This window comes from Melitaea cinxia, chromosome 29, assembly GCF_905220565.1.
Source record: "Melitaea cinxia chromosome 29, ilMelCinx1.1, whole genome shotgun sequence".
NCBI lineage: Eukaryota > Metazoa > Arthropoda > Insecta > Lepidoptera > Nymphalidae > Melitaea > Melitaea cinxia.
Window position 1 is genome coordinate 435718 of NC_059422.1, and position 25580 is coordinate 461297.

At 34.6% G+C, this 25580-nt stretch overlaps 1 protein-coding gene across 1 annotated transcript in view; it reads left to right on the forward strand.

Annotated features, from left to right (window-relative positions):
• Nucleotides 1-5357: 5357 nt before the first annotated feature.
• Nucleotides 5358-25580, forward strand: part of LOC123667937 (methionine--tRNA ligase, cytoplasmic) — a 40647-nt gene continuing 20424 nt past the window's right edge. Inside the window, exons 1-11 of the mRNA XM_045601767.1 lie at nucleotides 5358-5577; nucleotides 6293-6416; nucleotides 7364-7517; nucleotides 8975-9118; nucleotides 10053-10150; nucleotides 12007-12120; nucleotides 13851-13967; nucleotides 14833-14908; nucleotides 15444-15571; nucleotides 15720-15824; nucleotides 16843-17020. Coding sequence (XP_045457723.1) covers nucleotides 5472-5577; nucleotides 6293-6416; nucleotides 7364-7517; nucleotides 8975-9118; nucleotides 10053-10150; nucleotides 12007-12120; nucleotides 13851-13967; nucleotides 14833-14908; nucleotides 15444-15571; nucleotides 15720-15824; nucleotides 16843-17020 — 1344 coding nt within the window. The 5' untranslated portion in view covers nucleotides 5358-5471. The remainder of the gene's footprint in view (nucleotides 5578-6292; nucleotides 6417-7363; nucleotides 7518-8974; nucleotides 9119-10052; nucleotides 10151-12006; nucleotides 12121-13850; nucleotides 13968-14832; nucleotides 14909-15443; nucleotides 15572-15719; nucleotides 15825-16842; nucleotides 17021-25580) is intronic.

A 25580-nucleotide genomic window follows, 5' to 3' on the forward strand; every position in this document is an offset into this window, starting at 1 on the left:
CTTTACCTAGCATGCCCTGTATATTTTGGTGCACCAGGTTTACAGTATATAAATTTTTACAACTGTGGGCTTTCCTTACCAAATTATTATGACATTTATCTGATTTAATGTCATGGATTATTAATATGCTAGAGGTTTCCTCTGTTGTCTTAATAATTAATTTAAATTATTATTTGGAACGGATTCCACGTCAGAAAATGTCATATTACAGTTTTGCTCAATATGAGCAGATATCAAAGTAACCAGATTATTGGCTATGTCTGTTTGTATATAATATGATAGCACAGATGCTATCTGTCGTTTAAAGAAAAATGGTAGGCTCAGCCTACTATATGTCAACATATAATTATTATTGTTCCATAAATTATTTATGTCAATAACATCAATTTTGTTACTTTTTTTAATATTTACATTTAAATACTTACAAGTAGTTATTGTGTGCATTAGATTATTAATGTCATATCTTAACCTATTTTCCTGTGGCAATTTAGCTAAATAAGGTAGTGTAAACAATAAAATTTTATTTATATTTAACTGATTCAATCTATTTAAAATGTTTTCCATTAGGTGTTTGTTTACATTACCCCTTCTCCCAATTAATAAAATAATAGTTGTGTTGGGACAGTGAGCCTCACTCAAAATGCTATTTACTATTTGATTATAAGTGGCTCCGGGCATGCAATGATTGATTACTCGCTGGCCCACACAAAAATCACTCAATAATACTCCCATACCTTTTCCTAACTCATCACTGTAAATTTTTATTTTATTTTTTTCCTCAGGAATAGATATGGAATGTACAGGTAGTTGTACATTATAATATTTGGGGTCGGTGTGAGTCCCCGCAGGCCGAGTAAGGGATTCACTAGTTAAGCTAGTATCTATCTGCCCTGTTGGACCGGAGGCTGAAATGTGGCATTCGCAATTATGATAATTAATAAAAGAGTCAAAACGCTCGAGGTTATTGTTGCCAAGTTTCACCAGGTCATCCATGGCAGATATGTGTTCAGCAATTTCTTTCTGAGCAGTACTGTATTTAGATGTTAATATTTCTAAACTATGCTTTAAATTTCCAATCTCAGACTGCAGTGAGCTAACATCCGCCTCATAGTCTTTTTTTAATATATTAATTTCTTGACAGTATGATATCATTTTTGTTTTAATTTCTATTTTCTCTTTACAAATATTATTATACTTTTTATAAATATTTTTTGTTTTTAAGAATTTGTGACATTTTTTGATGAGTTTATTAATTTTGATATATTTTTTTAATTTATTTTTACTTGGCATAGGGATGGTAGTGTTCGAGTCATCACTGGTTAAATCTATTACACTAATATTATTTTTCAAGTTTGAGACAGAAGACACTAAGTTTGGTGCGTTTTCAACCAATTCATTGTATAGACACTGGGTTTGAGAGGCTGTTAGACTATGGTTTATATTTTTAAGCTGAATAACTTGTTTATTTGCCTCATGCAGCTGATGTTTCAATTCACTGTTGTCTTTTCAGCGTGTCTTCTTTATCCCACATGACACAGCGAAATTATTTGTGTGTAAATATGGCTAAAAGCCATGAATGTTCAGTCCATCCAAAGTCAAATAAAATTTTTGATCCAACCGTTTAATCTAATAAAGATTGCTGTTGAAACTGATGTTTATAACGCCAAAATTAAAACGACACCATTGTAGTAGCAGATTTGTGCTTCTCGGTAGTATTCGTTTTTTTTTTTTTGGTTTTTTGTGAGTCATAAATGTGTATAGTGTGATCTTCAATACAAGATACAAGATGGTATTTCAGAACACACCCCAAGTAACATCACTGATTTTTGAATTAAATTTTTTTTTTTTCGTTTTTTATTTTACATAATAAACAAAATATTTAATTTTTTGTGCAACGGTATATCATACTGAAGTGTAAAACACGTGAAAAATATACATAGCTTTTGAAAAACGTAATTTTTTTAAAAGTAATTAAGATCACGGTCTATTATAGCGAACACTTGTATTACATTGAAGTTACTAAGGTAAATGAGTTTGATGAGATTGACGAAAAAACTGTAAAAAGTACTCTAGTACACAATAATACATAGTATTAGAATCAAATTATATCATATAGTTGTAAGTTCGAATAATTATAGAAAATGTAAATTTTATAAACAATTCTTTGATAATATAAAAACTTTTTTTGTTTTGAAAACTGTTTTTATTTTTAATAAGGTACATTAAAAATGTCTACCGGCTTTCAATTTGACAACAATAGAATTGTTTTTAAAAGATTTTTGAGGACAGATGAATAATTTTTTATAGAACGGATTTTGTATTAAAAAGTAAGTGTCAAAATAGTAGCTAAGTGCAAAAACACAATTAGGATTAATGTTGCTAGTGAAAAAATAAATGTACTCTAAAGATTTATTATATTTTTAGTATAAACGAGAAAAAAAATTGTACAAATAATTTATTATTTTCCGATAGCAACAAAGTTGTATTAGTAATATAAATAATTATTAATATTTTGTTTCGAATAATAGTTCTAGAATAAGTACAATTCCTTAGAAATGGCACAAAACACCATTATAACAATATTTTTTTAATATCGTTAAATACTAAAAGATTATGATGCAATAATGCTCATTCTGGTAGCAAAACGATTAGATTTAAAAAAATCTATTTGAATTACTATTAATTTAAACAAAATATAGCTACTAAAATCATGATAATACTTGAGTTTCATTTGTTCTCGATTCAGTGCATTTTCTTTGACATCTTTTAGTTGTAAGCGTTATTCCAAAATCGATATTTATGTAAGGGTAGTGATGATGTAAAAAAAAAGAACATGTTTAATTTTTACGAATAAAACTATGAAACATCTGTGTTGTTTATTTAATAGTCGAAACGCTTCCCTGTCCCATTGATGAATTTCCATAACCAAATTTTAAAATTATTCGGCTAATATTTTCGGAGAAGGGATTTTTTGGTGCTTAAACTTGTCCAGCTGTGGACTTCGATAGGCTGAAGTGATGAACAGTTAATCTACGTTTACTTGCCTGATTAAAAAAATAATTTAAGATGGTAACATTAATAAAGTGCTAAAATTATATTTTTTCCTAGTGTAAAGGAATGAAACACAATTTTATAAAACATTTAATGGTGCCAGAGACAGATTTCCATGACCAATTTCCTCCCAATCGTAACTTCGTAAAATACATTAGGGATTTATATTATAAACATTCGCGCCCGTTAGCTGCGACTCAGTAGGTGGAGCCGTGGCAACCTCCCACGCATAGATAAAAAAAAGTTTTTTTAGTCATTTCCTCCTGCTTTAAAATTTGTTGGATTATAGTTTACCTAATATCTTAAAGGGAAAATAGTCAGCTAAACATAATATGAAAAAAAAAAAATTCATCAATGATTTTCTCGCAACTAAAAATTAACTTGGTGATAGTTTCTATGCTACTATGAATGAAAATCAATGTCAGCTGGCTGTATCTCGGTGGAAACTTCGTCAGCTGGTACCTTGAAAGATGTAACAAAAAAGTTATAAGGGATCACGATTCAGCCTGTAATATCCTGTACTGCAGCTAGGCGGATATATTCCCTACTATGAGTAACGATCGCTGTCAGGTGGATATGACAAAACGGGGCAAACATCTTAAGTGCTGTCAAAGGCATGTTGGGGATAACCACGAGGACAGACATCCAAATCGGAAAGAAAAATTTGTACAAATACTTTCCATACCGAACGGGAATCGAACTCGCAAACAGTCAAGTGTTTAGGCGCTTACATGGCGAACGCACCACTATACTAGAGTAGTTGTTATAGTTAGTCATTATTTTTTAATTATTTTTTTATACAACTAAGTCGGCAAATAAGCATACAGCTCACCTGATAGTAAGCTATTACCGTAGCCTATAGACACCTGCAACACCAGAAGCATCGTAAGCGCGTCGCGACCCTACCCTCAATACCCCATCCAAGCCCCATCCCAATCTCCAGGAGCTCTGGTCACCTTACTCACCACAGGAACACAACATTGCTTGAAAGCAGTATTATTTAGCTGTGATCTTCTGTAAACTCGAGGTCCTTCTCCAGTCGGGCTGCTCAAGATTTTGAGCTAGATATTTCCTGCTATATCTACTTCAGTTAGAAAATAGTGGCTCATCGTACTCATTCAACTTAGCTAAGCCCCTTGACTTGTAAAATCCATTCAAAGTAAAATATATAAGTGTGCTCACATAATCCAATTGAAATAAGTTTCATAAATTTTAAAAATTGTTATGGTTTTTTTTTGCCCATTGAATTGAAAAAATAAGACAAAAAGGCAGCCTATCGCAATACATAGCTAGACATAAGCCTTCTACCTTCATTGCTGTTTCAATTGTTCAATGAGCGGCGTTGATTGTAATATAACGGTTAACGGACTTGGAAAATGTTTTCAAGTTCAAGTCAATCAAGTTCTCTTTAACATTTTTAGCGTTAACTTTATAGTTAATCCATTAGTCGAAATGTTAAATTAGTTTATTAACGAATTAACAAGTTATTGTCTAGCTATAGTTATCGGTCATTTCGTCCATGTGGCTAAAGGTTTCCAAGGAATTGAATCGATTTTGCAAATGCAATTAGAACTGCTCCGAGAAAAGTAAGTATGTAGGGTGGGGTCCAGCGTAGTTCGAAAAATAGACCTACTATAGCTACTTACACATTTCTTAATGTATCAGTGAATGTGTCTCTCATCTGAAATTATATAATGTGACTCGTTCCTCGTCACAGTCTCTGCAATGTCCAAAATCTTTAGGGCTTTTATTCAAAAAAGTAATATTTCAAATGAATACATAAAAAATACATAATTAAACATGCGCGCAACAGGTACAATCCATCGATCCCCGCACATGACAAACATTTGTATTGAGTTATTGACCATACAGATGTTTGCCATGGTCTGTATGTTTTGCAGTCCTTGTGGGTCTCCCCACCGTGCCTCGGAGAGCACGTTAAGCCGTCGATCCCGGTTGTTATCATGTATATCCGCCAACCCGCATTGGAGCAGCGTTGTGGATTAAGCTCTGATCCTTCTCCTAGATGGGGAAAGAGGCCTATGCCCTGTAGTGGGATATTACAGGCTGAAGCGTAAACATGAGCATATGATGAAGGTAAGTCAGTGCAAATGAGAACGTAACGTTCAATAAATGATAAGTATATTTTTTCAAAATTAACAGAATGACATCCCAACTTTTCACAAATATTAAATAAAAAAAAGAACTGGTAGCAACATTGAATGTCCCAAAAAAGTCCCAAATGTCCAAATCGACAATTCGTTGACGTGTGGTTGACGTATACTGACATTTATGTCATGTGTTAACAAAGTCAGTGGAGGTGCCAGATTGCTGGTTCCAATCCAATTAGAATTTTATTATAGGTTATGTTTCGCGAAACTTAGATTATTAGTGTAACTTATTTACTTAAAATATTTATAATGAAGATCTACACTAATGAAAATAATACCGCAACGCTAAAATTGCTCATAGCGGCACATTTAGCGAGCAAAAAAATAAAACTGGAGACGGCTACTTTTGAAGGTAGTATCATTAAGAATTATTATATTTTTTATAAATTTACGAACAAGTTTCCTATTTTTGATACTGTATTATGCTTTATATTTTCATATTCATTGAGTTAGTGAAGGCATTTCATTTAGAATCATAATATTTCATCAGAATATTTTTTGGTTAGTCATCAAAATTTATTTTTCACCTGCTTTTTTATATGTTCTTTATAAATTATTAATGCACATAATAATAAGTGGGAAAAATCTAATTTTCCGCGATAGGGCTTCTTCGACTAATCTATAGCCTATTTAATAATAAATAATTTAAAAAAAAGTTATTAGTTTAAAAATGTCACATTCTAAAAAGAGATGTGTAGAAGAATTTAATAGTGTATATCTCTTGGTAATATAGAACCTATTGCTTGAAAAGCTAAATAACTGTTGGTCATTTTTTCTTAATTATTTTCTTTTTTGCCTTTTAGAATTTTAATTATAGTCATATCATTTTGTTTAACTCTTTATCTTAGCCTGTTATTGCACGGCTTCTGATAATATTAATCAAAGAAAGCACACAGCAATTCCTCATTTTCAATTTATCACCTATATTTATAATGCTATATCTATATATGATAAATACATACCAAAAACCTCATGCCATGTCTATATAAGTAGAGTATATAACAAGAATCTATAATAAACATAAGCATGTCACTAACGGTGAGGGTACTGAGCACTGGTCTGCACGGCAGACGTGTCTGCAGGGCCGAAGTCACTCCCGCTGCTGGTTGTGGACGATGAGCTCAGCTTCTTCAGCAGTAATGCAGCCACACAGTATTTATTCCCAATTTTGGATCTCTCGGAGAATGGGCAGTGGTGAGTTTTATTATTATTATTTCGATGTTGTAACTTTAGAATTGTGTAGTAAATTAAAAATGGTTAAGCAATTAAGTGTAAAGAAAATGGTCCTAATGTGGTGAAGTAAATGTTTTATATACATATAATACAACGTAGGTAGACGTAAAAATAGTCAAGTAAATACGCATTATTAAAGATTACTCCAAAAGTTTTAATCAGATCTCGATGAAATTTAAATGTGACCACATGATAAATATCGGATTTCGATTAAATTAAAAATCATCAAAATCGGAACACCCAGTAAAAAGTTATGCGGATTTTCGAGAGTTTCCCTCGATTTCTCTGGACTCCTATCGTCAGATCCTGGTTTCCTTATCATGGTACCAAACCAGGGATATCTCCTTGGTAACAAAAAAAAGAATTATCATAAACGACGAAGTTATCCCCGAACATAATAAAAAATATATATATAATTGACTGTCCCTACGTACAGTATCGAAACTGAAAATTTTCTATTTTTTTTATTGCATGAGAAAACTACTTTTTATGTATATTTTCAAAGAAAAAAGAGAGAATGCTATAAAATACACATAAAATCACATTTTTCATGAGCTTTTACTCAATATCGATACTTAACAAATCATTCAGCGTAAAAAATGTAAAGTGCCTTTTTTCAATTTCGATATTATACGTAGAGACAGTCGATATACACGTTCAAATTGAGTAACCTCCTCCTTTTTTGAAGTCGGTTGAAAAATTAGTCTGAAAATGCTTTTAATCTATATGCAAATTATTAATATTTACTCCTGTTATATTATTATAATAAAGAAACGTTGTGCAATATTTTATGAAACTTGTTTTGGAAAAGTAATCCCTTTGTCAACTTTATAAATTGAGAAACACAAAAAAAAAATACAACTTCTTGTCCAACTGAATTTTAGCATTTAATAGAATGCTATTTTTAGTCAGCAAATGCTAGAATGGGAAGCCACAAGATTACAGCCGACGGTAGCGTCAGTGTTAACAAGCAAATCTTTACCGTCCGACCTTAAACAGGCACTGAACTCATTACTATTGACGATCGATGGACTGCTAAAAGAACATCAGTATATTCTTGGAGTAAGTTACTAGTTTTTTTTTTTGTTAGAATGCTATGAAGGCATATTGTCTTATAGGCAACCTGATCGTAACCGTTTATATTGTACTGGCAACCTAAAAAGCATGGCAAGTGCACGGTGTACCCTACCTCCAAATCTCTCTGAGAGTTCTAGCTTCCTCACCTCACACTACAGTAATACAACACTATTTGAAAGCAGTGTTTTATAGCTTTGATCTTCTGTGAGGTCGAAGTACTCACTAGTCCACAGTCCCTAGCAGGGCCGTCTTAAGCGTATTCCGCGCCGGGGTGCGGATAATCAGCCCGCGCCAAAAATTCCGCGTCCAAATTTCCAATTTCTAGCATTCGGCGCCCCCTACGACACCGAGCCCGGGTGCGCTGCAGCCCTTAAATCCCTGGGTAAAGACGGCCCTGGTCCCTAGTTTAGTAATAAAATTGATTTTTTCCAAACTTGATCGATTGATTGGTTTGATGGCTTCCTTCCTCTTTTACTTTGGCTCCCTGAAGGATTTGCCAATATCTGAGTTGAGCTTAGCTTATGTTATGAGAATCGTTAAGTTAGGGCAAAAAAATCAGTTGTGCCAAAGAAGCAAGGTTGATTCCGCCAATGTCACGTAGAGTTGAGAACACACGTAGGAAATTGATTGATCGGTGCAGATGAGATAACAGTCTCAATTTAATTTTGAAAACAGGCAAAAAAGTCAGTTTTTTAATTTCAAGTTGTAAATAATAATATTATTATTTATAATTGGCGTTATTATAATGGCATTGGCAACTGGAAGATCACAGCTAAATAATATTGCTTTCAAGCAGTATTGTGTTCCTGGTGATGAATAAGGTGACTGGAGCTCCTGGGGATTGGGGGTGGAGTCGACAACCTGATGGTAAGCGATTACCGTAGCTTATAGACGTCTGCAACACCAGAAGCATCGCAAGCGCGTTGCCGACCCAATCCCCAATTCCCCCCAGGAGATGTGCGTCGCGCTTTTTATCGCGTTAATTTTAGAAAAAAAAAAAACATACCAAAATATAATATAGCCCATATATAACTTCAATCGTTAAATAGAATATTTAACACAAAAATAAAATTTCAAATCACCCCAGTAGTGCCGGGACTAGCCCGTTGGCGCAGTTTGTAGTGACCCTGCTTTCTGCTCCGAGGGTTGTGGGTTCGATTCCCACCGCGAGTCTGGGTGTAATATAAATATTTATTTATATATTTATTATTTATAAGTATGTTTATCGAAAAAAAAAAAAATGTAACTATATACCAGTCGCCTGTTACCTATAACACAAGCATGAAGTTGCTTACTTTAGGAACAGACGACCGTGTGTGTATTGTGTAAATATTTATTTATTTATTTATTTATTTATTTATTATGGCAATTAAACAAACAAACAAACTCCTTAGCTTTATAATATTAGTATAGATTTTTAAATTTGAAATATTAATTTCTAGGATAAACTGTCAGCGGCAGACATATCAATATGGAGCACCGTATACCCGCTGTGCTTCAACAAGGAACACAGACAGCAGTATCTGGCAGAATATCCCTGCATTATGAAATGGGCGGATGAACTGTTGAACGCTAAGGCTATACAGGTGAAGTATATTTGCAAATATATATAAAAATGAAGTGAAATGTCTCCAATAAAATGTTTTAATTAATTTTATTTAATTATTTTAAATTATAACCTGGGCATCTTTAAGTCGCGAGTGAATAGGTTACTTCTAGGTAAGCGTGCTCCATCTTAAACCGCATGTATAAAAAAAAAAACATTGACGAAATCATCTGTGCTCATTTGGCACTATTGCCATTAACACAGAAGCAGACGAAAATGTTTTAATATTTCAATTAATATTGCATCGATAATTGTAAAATTTTAGAAAATATGATGATTATTTGAACTTTACATGTTTAAATAATTCATGAGACAGGTTATATTGTATAGATTAGTCCGTTAGGTTAGGTTAGGCAGTCGGCAGTGCCTTCATTCTGCTGTTCTCAAAATGTCACTCCAGTTCCTTCTTTATCTCACACCCCCATGCTCTTCTCTATCCGTCTCTCCTCCTGATCTCACGAAAGACAAGAACGACCAAGATACTGGTAAAAGATTACGTATCATACAAAAATACATATTCTTTATTAACAATACGCTTCAGCCTGTAATATCCCACTTCTGGGCATAGGCCTCTTTCCCCATGTAGGGGAAGGATCAGATCTTAATCCACCACGCTGCTCCAATGCGGGTTGGCGGATATATTCCCTACTATGAGTAACGATCGCTATCGGGTGTACATGATAACAACCGGGACCGACGCCTTATCGTACTCTCCGAGGCACGGTGTGGAGACCCACAAGGACTGCACAAACACCTAGTGGTCTAGGCAAACACCTATATGGCCAATACAAATGATTGTCACGTGCGGGGATCGAACCCGCAACCGCCAGCGCAACCGGCACAATCCATGGCTGTGGCCGTTTCGCCAAAGCAGCGTTTGGCGTATTAATAATAAGTACATAATTATATTCTAGGAAGCGATAAAACAGTGGGGAGGGTCTGCGGACGGTCCGTTCGCTCAAACTTCAGCGTTGGGGATACCACAGGTTACTAACTTGGCCTCCCCTGCTGGGTAAGTACTGATTGATATGTTTATTGGCTATCATAGTCTGTATTAGACAAGGGAAAAGAAAGGGTGGAGGGAGAAGAGAGGAGGGGAGTTGCTGTGAACTGTCCACCAATCTGAAGGGAATTTTACATAAGTCATATGAAGTTTGGATGTAAGTATATATTTATTACATGCAAACTTAAAGCTGGTCCGCTGGAGATTGCCTTAATCGTATTCAGACTTCGTTGCTTTCCAAATAAATATCTTTCTAACTGTAAATTATTTTTAAAATCGTATCATCACAATCTAGACATAGCTAAAAGATAATTCTAGATGAATAATAAATATATATGATTTATTTATTTATTTATTGTATTTTAGTTGCATGTGTATATATGTATGTATGTTTGTAGAAATTTATATATGTATTTTGATTAAACTTTATTACTATTGCGCAAGCCCGTTACACTGCTAGCTTTTTTTCTGTTGGGTAATCTGGAAGAGATCGCTATTTAGTGATAAGATCGCCCATTGCACTTTATGTATCTAATATTAAGGTTTGCTATGTATATGGTAAAACCGGGAGAGATGCCGCTGTGGGATAGATGCCTCATGTTCTAAAAACCTAACATCCCGAACTTACAAATAAAAATTAATCGCATAAGTAGGAGTCGAAGTCACCCCGTACCTCAGATATCCACAGATATTCGTGTGGCAAGGACGCGTTTGGATCGTGTGTGTAATTTTCTCCGTGGCGAAATTTACAAACACGTCAAAGTTTTAAAGGTTAGTATTTAAGGTTGTACAATTTTATAAATAGTAATAAATTCCGTTATATTTTTTATCACGTCTATATACTGGGTCATTGAGTCTGCATATAGTTGTAAATAGATGCTATTTTGTTTATAATTTATTTAAAAAATACGTGGGCATCTATCCCAATCAAAAAGGATAGTTGCCCTGATTTTTTGAGGTATAGGTGCCCTATCCCTTCATTCACAATATACAGAGTAAGTTTATATGTATAATTTTTTTTGTGTCTGTTATATTTTTTATGTATTTACGTATATTTATGTTTGGATGTTTTACTGATTCTAGCAGAACTATGCCACGAAAATATAAAAGAAAGAAAGAAATGCGAGCTTGAGTATGTTCTTGGACTATAGAAAACCTACAGTCAGCTTTCGATGAGAAAGTATGATTGAGCAATGTGCATGTTGACACTTGATATGAATATTTTAGACCAACAATTAAGAATTTATACTCTTGTTGAATAAATGCTTGTAAAATTTAATGAAATTTATATATATATAAATAATTTATTATATATATCATGTTGAAACTTAAGAATTTATATTTTAGTTAAACAAAAGCTCTAAAAATTTAATTATGTATAGTAATCTGTGTGATATAAAAATTATATTCTAATTATAGCAATTAAAAGATATAAAAAAACACTTTTTTTTTCATTGCTATAGCCCATGTTTCTTGGAGACAATCGATGTTTTAGGAGTAGAACTAACCTAACCTAACATTTGGTTTGAGTTTTTCGTTTACACGGTTTAAAGGGCACCTATCCTACTCACTATTTTCATGATGGGGCAACTATCCATATAGGTAGGCATCTATCCTCAAAAAAAAGGGTTCACGAAAAGCTAATTTCTGCTTAATCTGCATTGGCTAGATTAAAAAAAATAGTCATAATTCAACATAAAGGATTGAGCTAGCTACATTAATAAAAATTATTCGTATAAAAATCATATTTTTAAAATTAGGTGGCTATTTCAAAAAGTGAGGCATCTATCCCGGTTTTACCCTACTATTTTTAGTTGCAATAAAGTGGTTTATTATTATTATTAAATATAAACCCTTAATTTCAGTACTCCGGAATCTCAAGAGCCGACCGTAACAGCGGAGGAGATAGAGGCTGCAAGAGAGAACTGGCTCCATGGACTGCAGAACTTGCAAGAGCCTCTGAAAGAGGAGAAAGTCGTGTTAGTTATGGCTTTGTATTATATGATTTTAATTATAAATCGGTTAAATACTATAATATGTCCGTCTTTTTATAATAAACTAGCCGACCCGTGCCCACTTCGCTGGGCGTTAATTATTATTATATTAACCAAATAACATACTTTAAAGAACAAATTTTATAGCACTCCAATAAATAATATGTTGCTCCAACGCCAACTATCAAAAATCGAGAAAACGTCGTCGATAGACTAAAATAAGACTAAATTAATAACGTCGAAAAACTAATAAATTGTTTTCTAATAGCGATAGATGGCGCTAGTTTATTTCCCATTTTGATATTATATTTTATTCTTTTTCTTATTTACAGAATTTTTTGTTCAATTACAATAAAATATAGCCTATGTCACTCCCGAATAGTGTAGCTTTCTGTTAGTGAAAGAATTTTCATGATCGGATCAGTATTTGCGAAGATTACCCCCTACATACAAACAAAGTTATAAACTTTACCTCTTTATAATCTTAGTAGAGATAACAAACTAACAGTAGTTTGCTCTTAAGGTAAGCAACTTAATACTAGTGTTATATGTTAACGGTTATCGGTCGATTGATTTAGCTATTTTTTGTTTTTACGATAAACATACATATAAATAATACATATACAGTTAAATATAATATACCCAGATTCGAGTTGGGAATCGAATCCACAGCCCCCGGAGCATATAGCAGGGTCACAAGTGTTTAGCAGATATAATTAGTGGCTAATAGATGACATAGACAAATGTTATGACACTTTACCTTTACTAAAGATAAAGTAAAAATTTGTTTGAGTTATTTAACAGTAGGCAACTTAGCCCATCTTTTAGGCAACAGTGAAAAATCGATCGGTATGTATAATTGAATATCTTTATATTTGTAATCTCAGCGCTCAACTGCTCGATGGCAGATATATTCCTTGCAAAAGTTAGCACCGTTTTCAGGTGGACATGATAACACTTCGATAGTTTTACATGTTCTCTCTGAGGGATGGTGGGAAGAACCTTAAGCTCAGGCACACAGACCGGTAACAATGCATCGAACGGGAATCAAATCTGTTTTTAACCGGCTTCCAAAAAAGGAGGAGGTTCTCAATTCACTTCAGAACTTTTGACCGGGTGGACCGATTTCGACAAATTTTTTTAATCGAATGTGGTGTGTGTCAGTTCGTCCCATTTAAATTTATTTGAGATCTAACAATTACTTTTCGAGTTATATCTAATAATGCGTTTTTACTTGACGCTTTTTTTTGTCGACATACGTTGTATTATACCGCATAACTTTTTACTGGATGTATCGACTTTGATAATTCTTTTGGTACCATGATACTCTCGAAAATCCGCATAACTTTTTACTGGGTGTACCGATTTTGATAATTTTTAAATCGAAAATAATAAAAATATTTATTTAATCGAAAGCTGATGTTTATCACTTGGTCACATTTAAATTTTACCGAGATCTGATAATAACTACTTTTTGAGTAATCTTTGATAACGCGTATTTACTTGACTATTTTTTCGTCGATATACGTTGTATTATTTGCCGATGTAATTGAAGTCGATTTTTTTTTCGTGTGCCTGCAAACACAATTATGGGTCTATAATATTAAATATATTTTACCGTACATATTTCATACAATCGTTCTTCTCAAGTATTTTCTAAGATTTTTGAGGTAATTTAATGAAAATGGTATTTAATAGACATTAAAATGCTGCAGGTTGCCGATAAAAGGTAAGAAGAACGTTTTGATAACGTCTGCCTTACCGTACGTCAACAACGTGCCCCACCTCGGGAACATCATCGGCTGTGTGCTCTCCGCTGACATATTCGCCAGGTGACAAACATACACTCATAAGTTTATATAATGGAAATCAAGAATCATTTTACTCAAGTAGCCTGTCGCAAAGTGGCAGGTCATTTATTTATTATATTTTATTTACTTTATTGTACACCACAACTACATTTTAAACAATAAACACATTTAAAGAAACATTTACAGACTGTGAAGTACAATGGGCGGACTTATGGCTATTTAGCCATTTCTTCCAGACAACCCAAATATGTATATTAGAAAAACAAAGGGACCTAGAATTGATCCCTGTGGAACTCCCATTTTTAGTACAGATCCGGAAGACTTTGTACATATACATAAATACATGTAAATTGCTTTCAAGCAGTGTTGTCTTCTTGTGGTAAGTAAGGTAGAGATCTCCTGGGGAGGATTGGGGGTAGGGTCGGCAACGCGCTTGCAATGCTTCTGGAGTTAGAGTTGTCTATAGGCTACGGTAATCGCTTACCATCGCCTGCAATACCAACATAAAAATTTGGCCATCTTACTTAGCACAGGAACACGACGCTTCATGAAAGCAGTATCATTTAGCTGTGATCTTCTGTAAGGTCGAGGTGTTTCCCCAGTCGGACTGCTCCAGTTTTTGAGCAGGATATGTCTGACTTTCACATAAGCTTATGGCAATCCACTGCTGGACATAGGCCTCCACAAGTTCGAGCCAAAAATGGCGTGAACTCATGTGTGTTGCCCATAGTCACCACGCTGGGCAGGCGGGTTGGTGACCGCGGGGCTGGCTTTGTCGCACCGAAGACGCTGCTAATATTTCTGACTTTGCCCTACTTCAATTAGTATTTCGTGATTATCTTTCTTCATCAGGTTTATTAAGTATTTACAAAATACATCTGTCCAGGTACTGTCGTCTTTGTGACTACAACACGCTCTTCATATGTGGCACCGACGAATATGGCACGGCCACTGAGACCAAGGTGGGTCATACTCTTATAGTTGTTTTTCTATACTTCTATTTTAATACTAGCTGACCCCGCAAACGTTGTTTTGCCATTTTATTATTACCCCTTAATTCCCCCCCAATAAAGAGGGGACTCTTTATAATTTAACGGTACGAAAAATAGACGCTGGCCACAAAATTTCATAAAAATCGGTCCCGCCGTTTCGGAGGAGTATTTTAACTAACATTATGACACGAGTATTTTATATATAAGATTATGTTTGTAATGGATAAAGTTAGATGCTACTTAATTGATTTAAAAAATTATGTTACCGGTAGAGTGCTATATTATCACTGTGTGAGATAGGCTATATTTTAACCAGCTGGCCAGCAGTGGAATGTTGCATTGCAGGCTGAATCGTAATCGAATACGGATGTTTCTCGTGATCTGGACATTTGTGCTTGTGTGTTGTGTTTCTGGACCACCGACACAATATAAATCCTAGAGGGGTTGTTGAGTGTAAGGCGTTTTTTTTTTATCGTCATTATAATTGTATCAAATATATTTCCAGGCGTTAGAAGAAGGCGTAACTCCGCGTCAGATCTGCGACAAGTACTTCGCGATCCACAACGAAGTGTATCGCTGGTTCGATATCGGGTTTGATTACTTCGGAAGGACCAGCACGCCGGAACAGACTGAGTGAGTGCTATATTTTTACCAAATAATTTAGCTATATATATATATATATATATATATATATATATATATATATATTTGTATAATTATTTTTTTAGTTAATTTTAATCTGTATTTATTTTATAAGTAATGTTATTTTCTTGTCACACAGAATAGCACAGAAAATGTTCTTGAAGCTAATGGACAACGGCTTCGTCAGTAAGCAGTCAGTGGAGCAGTTGTTCTGTGAGAAATGCGAGCGGTTCCTGGCGGACAGGTGTGTTGCATGGATGGTTACATGTGTCATGTTACATTTATTTATTTATTTATTTATTTATTTATTTATTTATTACAGTTTACATTTATTGCACTTACAGTATATAACCAGGGCGTACAATAAACAAGCATAAATTAATAACACTACAACTAATACATTAAATAAATAACAATTTATCTTATAATACGAGTGTACACATTAACATAATTCTAAATACTTAAAGCAAGATTTAACAAATTCAGACGAATTCATAGCGAATATATCAATACTACTATTGGAGGCCAACATATTATTTAGTAAGCGAAGGGCTGACATGTACGGCGGCCAGTATGACTAAATGAAACCGACTGAAGGTATTTGGGATGAAAAAGTGACATTGTGTGACAAGGGGTGGGGAGGGGTGCAAATTTTTGTGTCATCGCGTTTCAAAATATGACATATCTAATTGTATGTATTAAAACTTGATATTTCAACTACGTAGTTTAAAAAAATAATTTGAAAATTGAAGGTAACATTGTCTTGTTAGCGAATTTAAATTAATTAACATGAAAATACGGTCACCCTTTAGCCCAGCGTGGTGACTATTTGCAACACACATGAGTTCACGTTATTTTTGGCGCGAACTTGTGGAGGCCTATGTCCAGCAGTGGACTGCAATAGGCTGAAGTGATGATGATGAATGATGATGAACATGAAAATAAAAATAACTATGAAACAAGTGTTTCAATACGGTGCCAATAGATGGCACTTATCAATAATACGTGTATGTAACGGTCACAGCAATTATGGCCGTTGTGCTGGCGGTCGCGGGTTCGATGCCCACTCATGACAATCATTTCCATTGGCCATACAGACGTTCGTTATGGCCTGGGCATATGTGTTTATATACTGTTTTGGAAACACAACTTTTATTATATTGATTTATTTATTTATAACAATGAACTCTAATCACATAATCTTATCGACTCTGAATCTTACTCAGCTACACTATAGATACTTATTACCCCCCTCCCCCCAGATTCGTGGAGGGTACATGTCCCCACCCGGGCTGCCAGTACCCAGACGCAAGGGGAGACCAGTGCGACAAGTGTGGAAAGCTTATAAATGCTATCGAGCTCATAGAGCCCCGATGTAAGCTCTGTGCCTTCAGACCGGCCGTGAGACCCAGCGAGCAAATGTTCTTGGAACTTGGCCAGGTGTGTTTCTATTATACGTTAATCTTCTGTATTGCCATATTAAAATAAAATAATAAAAATAAAAATCTGATGTATGTGTTTAGGTCTTTCATTGAGAATTTTATTAATTTCATAATAAAACATTCTTTTTTTTAAAGAGTAACTGTGGAGTTTTTTGTCGATTCTTCTCTGCAGAATCTATAATACATTCCGAATCGATGGTAGCTTTACTTGTAACAATAATCGATTAATTAAAACGAATATAAAATTAAATATATATAAATATATATCTATAATTATAATTTTTGATTATTTGTTACAATAAATAACGAAGACAGACAAATAAAAAATAAGTGTGTTTTGACCACACGGCTGAAGTAAAACTTCTGCACAATATGCCTGCACTGTGTCTTAGATATATGAAACGTAACTGGTTATGAAAGAAAGAGAGAAAGAAAACGTGCGCTTGCACCTCTCTTTCTTGCTCCGTTCGCTTCTTCCGATCACACTTTTCGTAACGCTTCCGTCACGCATTCACCAGCTGACTTCTTAAGTTAATCGTGCGTAAAGAAGTGTTACTTCAATAAATAATAAGCTGTGATCCATAAATTACGTGGCTATGCTTTAGATTAAGAACCATCAAATTATGAGGTTTTGGGTGTGTTTGATGCATTATGGTTCAATTTTGTACGATGAAGCGGGTGAATATTGATAACACGTGTTGTCTTCACAATAGTTTACTCGAGACTAATTACAAGTTTTTATACACCTTATTCTATGCATTATAAAAGTATCGAACATTCCGCCCACCAAAGCGTATACAACGGTTTACATTAAGAATCAACATTTTAACTAGTGGACTGTATACAGAATTATAAATGTTTCTAATGAATAACTTTACAAATACAAAACTAACATAAATTACATTATTAAATTGTAGTAGCAAAAATACATTAATTTATTATAAGTTTTATTGTAGTGACATTTGCATGAACTTAAACTCCAGAATAAATGCTTTTAGATATTTTAAATTTCAAATTATTAAATTAAGTTAGAATTTACCTTTAGTTAAGTTTAGTCTTTAATTTCTTTAGGAAGAATTATAAGTTTAGATAGAGGTATCTTTAAAATATTGTTGCCTTTACACTGGACGAATACAACGCGAACTAAATTGTCTGATCCTGGATGCACATCTTTTACACGTCCTAATAACCATTTGGTTGGTGGCAAATCATCTTCCTTGATAATGACAATGTCTCCGATATTTGGTGATTGTATGTCAGTTTGCCATTTATAGCGTTGTTGCATAGTGTTCAAGTATTCTAATCTCCATCGTCGCCAAAAATCTTGGGTCATCATTTGTATCATCTGCCATCTGCTAAGTAGGTTAATATTGTAGAATTGTTTACTCGTACTAAGTGTATCTTAACTGATTGTATACCCGCTTCCCACAAACCGCCATAATTTGGCATTCTCGGAGGAATAAAGTGCCACGTCGTCCCATCATTAGCCAACAATTCTGCAATTTCCTCCGTGATGTTGTCTTTGCCCTTTTTGAAAAGTGTTTTAAGCTCCTTGTAGGCACCGATAAAGTTAGTACCATTGTCACTCTATAAATGTAGACAAGGTCCTCTCCTAGCAACAAATCTGCGAAATGATGCAATAAAAGCTTGTACTGTGAGATCAGTTACAGCTTCTAAATGAATAGCACGAGTCGCCATGCAAATAAACAAACAGATATATGCCTTTGTTGCACGGTGACCACGCCCCTTGGATGTTCTTATGTATATAGGGCCAGCATAGTCAACGCCCGTGTTTAGAAAGGCTCGATGCTCATTAACTCTCACGTAAGGAAGTTGGCCCATTTTCTGTGTTGAGATTTTTGCTTTGTCGACTATACACAAACTTTACACATTCTTATACATTTTTTAACTTCATTTTTTAAATTAATAATCCAGTATTTACTTCGAATATATGCCATCATTAATTGAATACCACCATGGAGAGTCTTAATGTGTGCCTCCTTGACTAATAATTTAGCAACATGAACCCTTGGCGGTATTATAATTGGATGTCTTGAAGACTCAGCAATGTTTGCATTTTGCAAACGTCCCCCAACTCTTATCATCTCGTTCTTATCCAAGAAAGGAGAAAGTGTTGCAAGGGAACTTCTTTTCTTTACTTTTCCATCTTTATTGATGTCTTCTATCTCTTTTTTGTATGCTTTCTTTTGATAATATTTAATACAACTCTCTAAAATCATTTCCATTTCATCTATCGTTAAGTGTTTCTCAATATTTCTTTTATTCTTTACCTTTAAAAATCTTCTGCAATATGACAACACTCTCTTCATTTTAGATATACTAGAAAATCTCTCCCATATCGGTGTTTCTTCTTCAAGTAAATGTATGTAAAAAATTTTCTTTTCTAGATCAGTTCCAGGAATTTTAACCTTTGACCGTTCGATATATCTGTGATTTAGCCACTGCGGCCCATTCCACCAAAGCTTGGTATCTTTTAGTTCACTAGCCTTAACACCTCTTGTAGCAATGTCTGCAGGATTTTCCTCTGACTTAATGTGGTTCCATCTACTATTATCTAAAACTCTTAATATATCAGCCACTCTATTCCCAACAAATGTGCGCCAACGATGTGGTTGCGACTGAAGCCATGACAAAACCACCATCGAATCTGTGTAAGCATAAATTTGTTCAATGGGAATCTTAAGCAAACTACATATTTCCTCTACGAGCTCAGATAACAATGCCGCTGCACACAGCTCAAGTTTTGGTATAGTGAGTTGTTTTAAAGGAGCTACTCTTGTACGAGATGCAATCAATGTAATTTGGACATTATCTTCTTCGTCAACGACTCTCAGGTAAGTGACTGCAGCGTAAGATGTCACTGAAGCATCTGCAAAGCCATGGATTTGAATTTCCTTAGTGCCAGCGCTTGTGTGGAACCATCGTGGTATTTCTATAGTCTTCAATTCAGGTAAGTCGTCTCTGTAATTCTTCCATTCTTCCACTAATTCGACAGGTAGTTCATCATCCCACCCAAGGTTGCTAAGCCAGAGTTTTTGAATCAGAATTTTTGCTACGATTACTAAAGGAGATAGCCAACCAAAGGGGTCGAAGAGACGAGCAACGTCAGAAAGAATGGATCTTTTTGTTATAGGATACGTTAAATCAGGTAAGTTTACTGTTACTTTAAATTTATCATCCTTTCTATCCCATGTAAGACCTAGAATCTTAATAATTTTATCTAGTTTAATTTCAAATGTATCTTTTATATTTTTATCACCTTGTATAAATTGTAACAACTCTTCAGAATTACTAGACCATTTTTGCATTTTAAAACCTCCCCTTTTTAGTACTGTTTTAATATCCTTACATAGCTTCTTAGCCTTTTCTATATTATCACTTCCTGACATGTAATCATCAACATAAAATGACCCTTTTATTTCAGGTACAGTATCTGGATATTCTTCTGCTTCGTCATCAGCTACTTGGTTTAAGGTTCTCACTGCGAGGTAAGGAGCTGCTGCCGTGCCGAAGGTAACAGTTGTTAAATCATAACTTTCCAGGCTTTCATCAGGATTATCCCGCCATAGTATTCGTTGTAATTTAGTGTGTTTATCCGTCAGTTTAATCATTCGATACATTTTCTCGATATCACTTATCACACAAACTCTGTGTGTTCGCCACTTTGTAATTAAACTTCTCAGGTCCGGTTGCAGTACAGGTCCCACCATCATGTTATCATTCAAAGAAAAACCTCCAGACCCTTTCGCCGAAGCATCAAATACCACACGAACCTTTGTTGTGTCTTTCTCTTCCCATATTACAGCATGATGAGCGAGATAAATGGCATTTATATCATCTGTTTTGCTGGGAGATCATATGCTCGATACTGAACCGTCGATTCGTGACTTAGGTGTTTATCTGGATACAAAGCTTACGCTTGATACACACATTGATCATATAATAAAAAAATCTTACCGCATGTTAGGTTTTATCTGCCGCATCACGAAATCTTTTAAGCGAGAAGAAACATTTATGTGTCTTTACAAAAGTTTAGTGCGCTCACAACTTGAGTATTTATCCCCCATTTGGAACCCATACTACGATACGAATGAATACTACTATACGAACTTGTACAAAAAAAGTTTTTACGTATCCTCAACTACCGTATTCATTCCCCAAGGTGCTCTTATGATGAATTATTAGATAGATACAGCATGATTTCTCTTAGCGATAGACGTTCGATGGCTGATGCACTTACCCTCAGACATATTTGCATGGGTGAAATAAACGCACCACAACTTCTTGCAGAACTGTATTTTCGAGCTCCAGCTAAACCAACTCGGTCTAAAAACCTTTTCCATATAGAATTAACTAGAACAAATATAGGTCAACGCGCGCCACTTTACAGAATGTGTGTCCTACACAATAGTTTATTTAATGATATAGACATGTTCTCGTGCTCCCGGCATCTTTTTAAAACTAAAGTTAGGAAGCTATTTAGTTAGATCAATTAGTTGCCTTGGTGTTTTCATTAGCTCTAGACTATTAATAGTAAAAACTAATCATCATTACTGTCCTTGCTGTAAATCTTATCCCTATGTTCTTAGTGAGACATAGAGGGGACAATTTGTATCTATTTTTTTTCTGTTTTATGCTACGCTGTTATTCTGTAATTGTTTCTGTACCGTTCTCCAAATAAATAAATAAATAAATAATAAATCTGTTGTTTCAGATTTTTTCATGTGTCCTAATTCCTTGTACTCGTGTATTACTTTCTTATATTCTTCTTTCAACTTAGGGTGTCTCTGAAACTTCCTTTCTAATTGTTTAAATCTATGTACCGCTTGATCTTTAGTGTTACCACACAGCTTTACCGTGTCCTCGATGCTTTGCTTCAGAGGTAAGTATACAATGTAATTTCCAGTATCATCTCTCTTCGTCGTATTCTTGTAATTCTCTTCACATCGTTCCTCTTCCTTTGTTAAAATCTTTCTTTTTTTATATAAATCTGTTTCTACTTCCCAAAATCTCTTTAAAAGATTATTATCTTCCTCAACTTGTCTTAATATATGCAAACTCTTTACATGTTGTGTATTTGAATCACCCAATCGGCCTGATAAAATCCAACCCAACCGTGTACATTGTGCAACTACTTCACCTGGTCCCTTTATCAAACCTACATCTATTATTTTACCAAATACATCAGCACCCAGTAAAATGTCTATCCTACCAGATGAGGCAAAAGTTGGATCGGCTAGTTTAATATTACTAAGTTGAGACCAATTATGATAACTAAGATTTACATTTTTAGGAGGAAGCATACTAGTTAATGATTTTAAAATAAAAGCATTTACCTTTAATGAAAATTGTTCACATCTAGAAATTATTTGTAACTGTGTTGTATGATTAATACTTATTGAGTTGTCACCTACTCCAGAAACAACGCCGCTGATTCTGAATTTTTTCAAACCCAGTAACTCCACCACTCTCGCAGTGACGAACGATGCCTCTGAGCCCTGATCAATGAGCGCCCGGAAGACGTGTGTTTGACCTTCACTTGTGCTGACATCTACCAGTGCCGTTGCCAATAATACCATTTGATCAGGTTGTTTCTCTCCTAAAATGTGTATCACAGTTACCCTCGTATCTTTAGGTTGTGCTTGATCCTTTTGTTTTGTTCTCTCTGCGTCTCGACTTTCTTCAGATGTTTGTTTTTTGTCTCTGTGCAATAAGGAGTGATGCTTTTTCCCACATACTCTGCATGAAGTCTTGCGTCTACAGTTGAACACAAGATGATTAGGAGCTAAGCAATTGAAGCATAAATTTTTATTTTGAATAAAATTATATCTTTCTTCTACTGATTGACTTGTAAAATCCTTACAGTTAAAAATATAATGTTCTCCTTTACAATAACTACAGGAAGGCTGTTCATTTATTTTAGTATGCGAAAATTGTAATGTGTTATGATTATTTTGATTTAGTTTTGATATTGAGTTAATATGAAAATTTTTGTGCTCCTGAGGCTTTTCTCGAGTATTATAAATTATTGTTGGATTAACTAATTCTAATGTTCGAAATTTTGATTCAAGAAAGCGCTTCAAATCATTCCAAGTAGGTAGGTCATCCTTATTCTCCTTATAAACACTCTCCTCCCAATCTTTAAGTGACTCGGCATCTAATTTTTGTCCAATGAGATATATTAGTATAGGATCCCAGTTATCAGTGCAAACTTTCATATTATTAAGGCTATTTATACACTCTGTTGTAGTGTCGAGCAATGATTTTATTTGCTGAGCAGATTGATTAGTTAACTTCTTTTGACTGAATAATCTTTTCATTATTGAATTTAAAATAGCTCTTGCATTACCAAAACGCTTTGATAATAATTCCCAGGCTGGTATATAATTGTCATCCGTAATAGATATATGCCTTAATAATCTCTCTGCTTCTCCCGATACACTCGTTTTTAAATAATGTAGCTTTTGGACATTGCTTATGTTAGTATTGTGAACAAGTGCCATGAATAAATCTTGAAACGTAGGCCAATCTTCATATCTTCCGGAAAATGTAGGTAATTGTATTCTCGGTAGCTTAGCGAACGACGCTTGGCCGTTTAGTAACGACGTTGACATATTATTTACTTCGGTCGTTCTTTTCGATTCTAAACATAAAAGCTGATCCGTCAAATCACCTTGTAAACAGAGAAACATTTCCTCACATGTATAATATTGTTCATTAAGGAAATATGGCAAAACTCCGCGATGCTCTTGTGGTGTACACTTCAAAAGTTCATTGTGTGTTTGTCTAAACATACTCCAATAATCCTCAATTGTTTTCAATCTTCCTTTAATATAACCTTCTGTTAACCGTTGTTTAGGGCATTTTTTAATATTAATTTGCGCCTTTTGTATCATGTTGGCTATGTCTTCTAATGTAGCCAAATATTGAGATTGTTGTGGAGTAGATGGAGCCATTTTGAAATTTATTAACTTTAAAGTTATTTACAAACCGCAAACTTAACAAATATTCACTATTGATTTACGTATAATACAATAAAAAGTTAATTGTTTAGTTTTCTTGCAACAACGTATGAGATGTATATTTTTAAAACAAAAATAATGTTCAACTGTTCTTTTAAATCACACACTTACAACTTCCATTTTAAGTTTTAAGCACTAAACACTAGTTGTATAGTTCAATCATAATAATTAAATTGTCTATAATCAACTTAAAAGGTTGTATTTTATCCGTAAATTGAACTAATAATCTTGATTATCGTCCACGACAATGTTTTTAGCACTTATTCACCAATATAATGTTATTGAGTTAAACGTATGCAATATAACTTCACTAATTTACCGGAAACAAGTTTTTATACGTAGCCTATTGTATTCAACGCTCGAGTCACTTCACCGCTTCACCGGTCCATCCGGCTCGATTATCGACCATATGTTTGATGCATTATGGTTCAATTTTGTACGATGAAGCGGGTGAATATTGATAACACGTGTTGTCTTCACAATAGTTTATTCGAGACTAAATACAAGTTTTTATACACCTTACTCTATGCATTATAAAAGTATCGAACAGGGTGGATGAGTGGTGGTGGAGAAGGAACTACACTAGGTAACACTGCCATCATTCGGACTCCAATGGTTATGGAGATATCCATCGTTAAAGTTTGAGATTAGAGGAAGAATTTAAAGCTATTATAATGCCTTCGAGCTCCGCGTCTGACTCCACCTTATGCTCCGTTCCGCAACTTTAATAAGTTAATAAGTTATTTTCGAACAGGAGTACGTAAAAACGATCTCTAAAGAACACTAGGGCACGGGTTCCCAAACTTATTCTGTCTACTACCCACTTTGAGAATAAATTATTTTATAGTGCCCCCCATTTTTTCACCAACTTAATAACCACTAACTTCAAATTAAATTAATTTTATTGCGAGCTATATTAACGGAGATTAAATATTAATTCTAAACGACTTTTACTATAACCCGCAAGAGTTAACTTGAGACCTGAGCGCAGTAGGTAGTACACAGCGGTACTCAAATCTCAAGTTAACTCTTACGGGCTACAACTGCCAATGAGAATAATTATTGAAACGCAACTTTATAGTATTTAGATAGAATATCTTTTATTCATAATAAAATAAACATAATCGATTCTAATATAAAAACTAACGTGAAGCATGATTTAAATCCAAGCCAACGCAACCATTTTTTTTCTTAGTCTCCCTTTAGACCTGCAGCGCCCACAAGGGATCGTTATCGACCACTTTGGGAAAGGCTGCTCTAGGGGTAGGACAGACTCGGGGCGAGGTGGCGATTGCTAGCGCAACCCCATCTCGCCCCACCCAGGCAGACGACTGCTTATCGCTTCAGCCTGTAATATCCCACTACTGGGCATAGGCCTTTTTCCCCGGGTAGGAGAAGGATCAGAGCTTAATCCACCAACGCGGCGACGACTGCTTATACGTGGTGGTTTTTTATCTGACATAACTAATGGATAGTTAGTAGATGGATTTTCCCCACGTAAAAAAAAAAGAAAAA